Genomic DNA, 9,441 nt, shown 5'->3' on the forward strand with positions numbered 1-9,441 from the left:
GCTCCACATCTAAATCTCCTTCCCTCACAACCTGCTCACACAGAGATGTCACATCTTCGCCATCATCCCACAGCTTACCAATGTCATCATCAGACTCCAAAATTGAATCCCCTATATCCTCATCTTCTTCCCCATCACTACCGGCGGAGTTGTCGGACCCCGCAACATCGTTGGCACGACTGCTAACCTCTCCTTCATCCATCTGACGGCTCCCACCAGCCACGTTCTCTAGATGGGCACCCTTAACGGCATCCTGGTTAAAAGACACAACAACATTGCCAAAATTAGTGCCATAGTCACCATATCCTTTACCGACAGGGTCCATAAATTGCGTCCATGATCGAAGTTCGTACTCAAGGGCAATAGAGGGAGCATCCACTGCCGGGATTGTTTCGCAGTTATCTACTAAATTCAAATCACGACGAATATCGGCTCGTACCTGTTTGCGCATGTGAGCCTGTAATTCCTTTGCAGCATCCGCGTAAGACGGTTCAAAATAATCAGAGGTAGACGGTTTATCATCATCCTCAAAACTGACGTCCTCAGAAACGGACGCAAGGTCAGCATCGTCATACCCAGCCCCACTCAACACATTCTCACTATCTCGCTCACTCGACATTATACCCAAATATAAACCTATGCGAAGGGAGGAAACAAAAAAGAAAAAAAAGACTATACCTTCTCGCACAATGGAAAATTAGCAGCCTAGAATCGAGAAAGAGCACTTCAACAAACACCACAGTCAGCAACCGAAACAGCGGCGAAAAAATAACTCGCAAGAGCAAAGGAGAGGATTTGAGAAGGAGAGAGAAAAGTTTGAAGAGAAGAGTGAAAATGTTTGACGTTTTAAGAAAAGATAGTTAAATAGTCAAAAGTCAAAAAAACGGGCGATTTGACAGTTAAAGGAAGTTGAACAGACAGGGCAAATCTCAGCCGTTGAAATAAAATGATAAAGCGACACGCGTCGCAAGACGTGCAGATGCATCACACGTGGAATGAATTTAAGCGGTACAAATTCAAAATACTTCCCAAATTCTACAAATCCAAAGTCTCAAGGGGGCTAGTCAGCATCCAAAGTCTCAAGGGGGCTAGTCAGCATCCAAAGTCTCAAGGGGGCTAGTCAGCATCCAAAGTCTCAAGGGGGCTAGTCAGCATCCAAAACCCCAAAGGATCATATCGGTAAGAAGGAGCAGGGTACCCTATCTTCTTTATATCTGCTTAGTTTTTGCGAAAAATGCAGGTGGTATTCATTATGAGGAGGCTAGTCAGCACTTAACACATAATCAAACGCACCAGTACATTTCGCGAAAAACGCGCAGTCTTGGGGGCTAGTTGTAGGGAGAGCACTATTTTCAGAGCAAGCACATCAGTCAAGACAGATATCCTCACTCTGAGGGGGCTAGTTGTACGAGTGTGCTACCAGCTGGCTGGTAGCATCCCCAACCAGTTAAGGATAATAGCCGATAATCCTTAACGGCAGCTATTATTCCCTACCAGCATCTCTTAAAAGCCGGTAGGGAGGCGGCACGTGATCAATCAAGAAGTCAACGGGTCGCTATCAATCGGGTAGGACCCATTTGTCCGTACGCCCGACCCGCGCCTATATATATGAGCTTCATTTATTACAAAAGGTACGCAATCACAATCATTCTCAAAAAACCTAAAATACTTATTACTCATCATACCTGACTTTAGCATCGGAGGGGGATCCTCAAATCACCCTCGAGGCTAGTTCATCTTTGTTATCTGCGCAGGATATCATCAGGATAACAGCACTACTCGACCAGCAAGACCTCTCCAACCGTTCCCATATCTTACCGGAACAGATACCATAATTCATCCGTGTGATATTTGTTTTTCTAGTATAGCTGCACTTTGTATGGGCTCTTTAGTGTGTTGTATATTACAATAGTTTTTTTTCCATCTTTAATAGTTGGTGTTGAGGTGGATATCAGAGTTGAAGATGCAACAACAATTCTATGTGAATTTTAACATAACTAAATTGTGGAATATTCTGGCCATTTGGGCTGTTTCTTGTTGCAGAAGCAGATGAGATTGAAACTGTGGACTCCTTGAAGTTCGACCTGAGCACAATACGGAAGGCAACCAATAACTTCTCAGCTGACAAAAAGCTAGGAGAGGTGGGTTTGGTGAAGTTTACACGGTATCGTTATGAAAATGACTCATAACCACGGCTAATTATATTGCCTTTTGATTGATGGCAGATCCTAATCAGATATACTACATATTTTGCAGGGAAAGCTTGAGGATGGACATATTATAGCTGTAAAGCGGCTGTCTAGCCAATCTGAACAAGGCATTGGTGAGTTTAAGACTGAAGTAGTTTTAGTTGCAAAACTTCAGCACCGGAATTTGGTCAAGCTATTAGGCTTTTGCCTGTCAGGAAAGGAAAAGATACTTGTCTATGAGTTTTTGCCTAATATGAGCCTTGACCGATTTCTATCAGGTAGTGAACTGCATCAGTTTGATGTATAAATGTTTCTTTTTGCTTAATTTTAATGCACAGGTTGGTTAACATACATATTACATCCAGATCCAACAAAGCGGGAATCTTTAAACCTGAAAACAAGATTTACAATCATTGAAGGATTGCGAGAGGGCTTCTTTACCTTCATGAAGATTCCCGACTCAAAATTGTGCATTGAGACCTCAAACTTAGTAATATTCTGTTAGATGAAGCTATGAATCTTAAGATAGCAGATTTTGGCATCGCAAAGCTTTTTGGGGTAGATCAAACTCAAGACAACACTGACAGAATCGTTGGAACATTGTGACTTGTGAGTCCTTTGTTAATAATCTAGCTTCATGTACGTCCCTTCATGAGAGAGTTTCTTTATTTAAAGTGTAAGTTAATGTTCCTTGTTCTCAGACTTTTGATTACTTAAAGCTTACGCATCTATCAAAATGTTGCAGTGGATACATGGCTCCAGAATATTTGCTTACAGGCCAATTCTCAGTTAAATCAGATGTATACGCCTTTGGAATCATAGTCTTGGAGCTTGTGAGTGGTCTAAGGAACAGGTTTTCGCGTCAACAGGAATTTGAAGAGTCACTCCTATACCAGCTATACTTTGAGGGTTTGAGGCCTTTGAGCATTGAACTGTTTGAATTGTTAAAAAGTCATAATGGATACATATATTTTGTTGACTTAACCATTATTTGGTGCAGGCTTGGAGGCTATGGAATGAAGGGATCCCATTAAAGTTGACAGATCCAACTTTTTGCAGTGATTTTCCTGTCGATGAAATGGCTAAGTGCATGCACATTGGATTGTTATGTGTCCAAGATGATGCAGCTAAGAGACCACGAATGGCAACAATTATTGGTGCCCTTAATGGGGAATCAAAGAGGATGACTTAACCCAACGTGATCATGCATTAAGAGTGACCGAGATTTTCACTGAATTGTCACCTCGATAATGTTCATTGCAGGTAAGGATTCCCGTACAAAACTGTGATTCATGGTCATATAACCTTATGCAGTAGTTAGTTGTCTCAGAACATAAAGAATATGCTATGACTAAGAATCATGTACCATGTTGTTGGTCTGAATGATGTAAAGACATACACGTGTTGGCTAACGATGTTGCTTCACCCTCTTCTCCTACTCCTTCCTCTACTCGTATTTCTGTTCCTCTTCCTAATTTAGGGAACACTCAAAACTCTCGGACTCTTTCTGGACATTGTTCTGAAACTACCTCCCCTAATATTCATCAAGTCGAGAGATATACCCCCAGAAACATCAAGGCACCTTTGAACTTTAAGGATTATGAATGTAAACTTTCAGGTGCTTCTTTTAAAGACTTTTCAAATACGGTTATATCCATAACTGATCATACTTTTATCTCTTTCATAGTCAATGTTATGAAAATCCTTGAGCCCAGTTCTTACAATGAGGCAAAGAATCATGCTGGTTGGGTTGCAACAATGAATAAGAAAATTGAAGCTCTCGAGGCTAATGATACATGGTCCATTACTGACATTCCTAAGGGAAAAACAGTATAGGTTCCAAATGGGTTTATAGAGCAAAGTTGGTTGTAGACGTAAATCTAGAAAAGCTCAAGGGTAGAGTTGTTGCTATTGGCTACCAACATGTTGTAGGGATAGGACACATATATTCTCACCGGTTGCAAAACTTAAGAATTGTCATTGCTTTGGCTACTGTCAAAGGTTGGCCTTTATGGATTTATGTCAGGTGGACATAAACAATGCCTTCCTACATGGGTACATTGATGAAGAACTCTACAGAAAACTTATTAAAGAGTTGAGGTTATTATACGGCTTGAAACAAGCCTCAAGACAATGTAACAAAGAACTCTGTAAGCTCCTCGTTTCTCTTGGCTTCAAACAGTCCATACAGAATTACACTTTGTCCACCAGGGAGATAAATAGTGAGTTCATATATTAGTATTGATATATGTTGATAATATGGTGTTGACTGGCACCAATCAACAACAAATTGATGATGTTAAAGTTGCACTTGATCTGCCATCAAGGATCTGGGATCTTTAAAGTACTTCCTCAGAATAGAAGTAATGAGAACTTATTCAAGAACTCTTCTTTCTTGGAGAAAGTACATCAAAGACATTATAAAATCAGTTGGTCTAGAAGACACCAAGGGTGTTTCTACACCTCTACTAGCTACCTGGTTTGAAGCTCTCCAACGAAACTGGAACACAACACATTAAATTCAACCCATGCATTTTTAATCGAAAAGGTAATACACTAAAAACATGTGTGCGGAGTACAAATTACATGGGGGTATCTAGAATACAAACAATAACTCAGTACACTAACAAATTAATTAAAGTAGTGATTTCACCCCAAAAAAAATATTAAAGTACTGATACGTAACAAATTACAAAGTAAAGACACGTGGAGTAGTTACTTAAACAAATTACAATATATTAAATTTATTTGAGGTCACTTTCTTGGCCGTGATAGGAAAAAGTGACAAAAAAAAACCTACCTTTATGCCTTTAGTTTATTAATAATGGACGAGGGTGGAGAGGTTAATATCTGATATGCATTTCAAGATACATATTATCCCACTAAACGATAAAATAGGGATAAGATAAATATTAAAGTATGTAACATTTTTCAAAGAATATGCCATTTTTCAAAGATCGATGTCATTTTTCATAAACTGATGTCATTTTCAAAAGAAATTGATTTTGTCCTTTAGTATTTTCCTTTAGCCGATTTTGTCGTTTAATGGTGTGATATATATCTTGAAATACATATCAGATATGGATTTATACTTCCTCAATAGTGGACTATCACTCCTGTATTCCCTGCCACTTGCGCTCTTCCTACCACTTTCGCTGCACCTTTCAGTGTTTCTAGAATTTCATCAGAATTTTCTGCTACTTTCGTACAAAGAGCTTTACCAGCTTTTATGCCGTTTTCAACTACGAGCTTTACCACTGCAGTTTGTACCACAGCTTTAACTATGTTCGCTAGTGATGGGAGAAAACTTATTGCTAATGTTGTTGTTATAGGAGGGTTCGAGATGGAATCAAACTTATTGGCGTTTTGAAATGGTTCCAGATGCATCGACGAAGTCATCAGAGTTTCGGGTGCTTTTGGTGTAGATGACTGCAAAAGACACGATAACAAATATAATTAAGCAGATGACTGCAAGTGTTGGTATTTTTGTTGAGGAAATTTTCAAAATTACAACTTTATAAAGTCTACTTTTTCAAACTTATCAAATTATAAAATTTTAATTTAAGATTATTTTATAAGATCACAAATCTTAAAAGGTACCACATGTTAACAACGGGTTTTGTCAATTTTTTCCGTTAACGGGTGATAACTTGTGATTTTATAAGGTGATAATTTTAAACCCAAAAATGGAAATTTTGGAGAAAAAACATAAATAAACTCAAAAGTGGATCCTATTAACAGAAAAATGACAAAATCCGTTAACAAATAGTAACTTTAAATGTTTGTTATTTTATAAGGTGTTAATTTTAAATTAAAATTTTATAAGATAGTCAATGGCGGATCATCAATATGGCTGGGGTGGGCCCGACCCTATGGGCAAAAATTTCCGTAGTGTATTTTTAGTTCTGACCCCTAAAATTGTGATATATAATTGTATAAATTACATGCTATATTACTTGATTTATCTATCGGCACCCTACGTAAAACTGTTTAAAATCTGCTCCAAAGCAGTGGCGGAACCAAAAATTAAGAATTGAACTTTGTACCATATTTAAGAAAAATAACCACTTGAACTATACTAGACATGTGCTATTATAGTGCATATTTAATACTTAAACATATCATGGGGGCCATCCAACCCCCCTAATTCAGCCCCCCTAATTCCGCCCCTGTCTCGAGGGTGATAAGTTTTAAAAAATAGACTTTATAAAGTCAGTAATTTTTGAAAAAATATTTTATAAGGTAAGCACTAACCATTGCATCAATGAATCGGGTCAAAACATCCGTCCAATGTTTGGGGTCTGATTTCAGCATTAGAAGGAGCTTAGAGAAGATAATTTGAAGCTGTTGTTGCTCCTTGAGTTGAATTTGGGAGGTGCAAACAAGAAGAAATCCCAACGATTTGTCCTGTGCCTCAATAGCCTCCATGAAATCTGCAGTTGCACTACTAAGATTTTCCGATTGGTCAACCGGGGAGGACCAAGCAGCAAACCAATACCAAAGGGTTAGCAAACAGATCAAATTTTTTGGTTGGTTATCATTTTCAACAACACACTTGTTTAAATCAGTAACAAGTAGAAGTTCCTTGATATCGTCGAGAGAATCTCTCATAGTTATTACTTCCTGCATCAGGGATTGAAGCTGTTCAACCCATTCATCTTCTGAGATTATAGTGAACATGGAATTGAAGGGTTTTGCTATTTCAGAGATGCTGATTGAATCTGGGTTTTCGATCCCGTTCATTGCCAAACGTAAATGCCTCATGTGCCTGTAGATCTCTATCATTGTGTAGTGTGTCTTCTCCTCCTCCTTCGGCCTCCCGTCATTGTTTGCACAAATAGCCAAGTACCTTGTCAATATGCAATGCCATATTGACAAGATTCCGGCTGAACTTTTCTCCGCAGATGTATCCCTAACTACTAGCCTATCTTCGTTGGGCTCAACCTCCCTGAAATTTTAACTTTTTAGTTTTAGGAATTAAACAAAACTTAGTTAACTCACTTATTTTAGGAAAAATGAGTTCAAATAAGTTCAGGAAAAATAAAGGTTGACTAATTACAATTTATAATTAAAATAAGTTTTGATAAATTCTAATAAGTTCAGATAAATTCAGATAAGATAAGTTCATGAAAATAAGTGAAAATCAGGTGAATATATAGAACGCATCTTAAATACTCCCTAATACTACATCTATCTCAAAATGATCTCTACGGTTACTATTTGCATAAATATTAAGACAAAATAGGAAAAATTGATTAAAAAAAAAATGAGTGGTTAAAATAAAATATGGTAGATGGATAAATAGGTCGGTGACTGTAAGAAAAAAAAATGAATAAAGTAAGAGAAAGTGAGTGGAAAGTTGTAAATATTGTGGGATTAGAGGGCCGGGGTAAGATAGTAAATTTTCATGTCAAGAAATAGAATAAAACAAAGTGTAAAAAACATTATGAAATATACTAAAACAGACAGTGTAAAGATCTTTTTGAGACGAAGGTAGTAAACAATATAACAAAATTACTTTCGTAATAATAGGAGAGAATGAGTAAGAAAGTGATAAATAGTGTCGGGTAAGAGAGGTAAAACAGTTAATTTTTATGTCTAAAAATATAATAAAACACAATGTAAAAAACTTTATGAAACATACTAAAACGGAAAACATAAAAATTATTTTGAAACAAAGGTAGTACTACGCAATAGACAACATACAAAAAGTTTATATAGAAGGGTGGTCTGATTGATATTCCATTTTTAAACTAGGGGTTGGGGTTCAAACCTTGATTCCTCCCTATTTTGATCGGTCCAAGATCCGTCACTAGCCATAATGATGATAGTCTCCCAAGAAATCAAATCTGAGAAAAGGCCGGAAAAGAATTAGCCAGTTAGGATCGAGGTTGCCGGAGTATAGCCGTCAATAGGAAATTAGCAACAACAATTCCGCAATACTCCGTACAATAGAACACAATAGACGTAAATTAAAGGAATTGAAAGAATGATATATAAATAATTTCTATACCTAGATATATGCATAACCTACAAATTGAAATATGAACTGAAAATAATTAAAATGGAGAAAAACTAACGTAAGTATTTCTATGTAGTAAAGTATTTCTTTCATCTCAACTCTTAACTAAGGATTACCTCATAATATAATGTAAACGTTATTTACTTTCAGTGATACATTTTTGCTCATTAATAAAAGTGATCTCCTCAAAATTACTCATAATGTATAAAGGTAGGTAATCATGTATGTAGCCTTTATAAATTTTATCCATAAAAAATTACTTGATAATATAAACAGTTAATCGAAACATATTTGAAGTTATCAAAAATAGAGTTATGTCTGAGGTACAATAAACTACTTGTACACCAAGTATGTGCAAGAACTTTCAATAAACTTCACACTCTATATATATAAAAAAAAACAATTACTTATTTAGCGGTATCAAGAGAAGTTGTTAAAAAGTAAATAAGTACTCCGTAACAAGATCTCACATATATAGTATATACGGAGTATAAAAAGTATCGGTAAATAAGTATAAAAGAATAGAGAGAAAAAAGTGTTTAATAAAAGAGATACTTGATACGTGACGAAGAAGTATATTTTTTTCAAGGTAAGATGAAGGTAACCAACCCAATTGAGGGGAGAGATAAGGGAAATTCCAAATAAGTTTCATGAGATTCGATCTCTAGACCACATGGAGATAAGGTGAGAAGCGATACCATTACTTCACCACCTCAATCTCCAAACATAGCACAATACTATATGATATAGAGAAGTATGTAAGAAATTAAGTAGCTAGCAAACATATACGTAGTAAATAGTTATGTTTAAAGAAAGAAGAACCCTGACCAGACCTCAACCTTCACGATTTCTTAGTCCAGTATTTACGGGCTAGAAACTTAGAAATATATAGGGTTATAAATTATAATACTACGTACTATAAGTACTTACTATGCTTAAGCAACGTAAGAACAGCTCGCTACTCAGATTATTCGCAAGTGTGATATTTGTTGATGAGTTACTTCGTTAGGCTATCGACCGTACCTATTTATAGAACCCAAAACTCTCTTCTACCGCTCATAACTTCATTTATTTATTCTTTGAAGACAAAATTATTAAAGGCAAAATGGTGGCCTGGACGCCAGGACGTGTGAACGCAGGTCAAATATAACTCCGATACACTAAATTAATGTAATTAAGATTATAAAAGTTGGCATAGTCGGTCTTATGCAAAATACCAATTTATTACCA

At 36.6% G+C, this 9,441-nt stretch overlaps 2 protein-coding genes across 2 annotated transcripts; one reads left to right on the forward strand and one right to left on the reverse strand.

The window, feature by feature from the left end:
- The first annotated feature begins 995 nt into the window (after positions 1-995).
- LOC130467625 (cysteine-rich receptor-like protein kinase 10) lies at positions 996-2,792 on the forward strand. Its single transcript, XM_056836190.1, has 5 exons — positions 996-1,008; positions 1,241-1,264; positions 2,044-2,141; positions 2,257-2,467; positions 2,555-2,792. The coding sequence occupies exons 1-5, from the start codon at positions 996-998 to the stop codon at positions 2,692-2,694; spliced, it is 486 nt and encodes a 161-aa protein (XP_056692168.1). The 3' UTR covers positions 2,695-2,792.
- A 1,912-nt stretch (positions 2,793-4,704) lies between these two features.
- Positions 4,705-9,238, reverse strand: LOC110792522 (uncharacterized). The gene is made up of 4 exons (XM_021997345.2): positions 9,142-9,238; positions 7,963-8,038; positions 6,444-7,137; positions 4,705-5,618 (listed from the first exon to the last, which is right to left on the reverse strand). Exons 2-4 carry the CDS (start codon positions 8,007-8,009, stop codon positions 5,286-5,288), a joined length of 1,074 nt encoding a protein of 357 aa, XP_021853037.1. The 5' UTR covers positions 8,010-8,038; positions 9,142-9,238; the 3' UTR covers positions 4,705-5,285.
- Positions 9,239-9,441: the final 203 nt, after the last annotated feature.

The sequence above is a fragment of the Spinacia oleracea genome, chromosome 2 (genome assembly GCF_020520425.1).
Source record: "Spinacia oleracea cultivar Varoflay chromosome 2, BTI_SOV_V1, whole genome shotgun sequence".
NCBI classification, from domain to species: domain Eukaryota; kingdom Viridiplantae; phylum Streptophyta; class Magnoliopsida; order Caryophyllales; family Amaranthaceae; genus Spinacia; species Spinacia oleracea.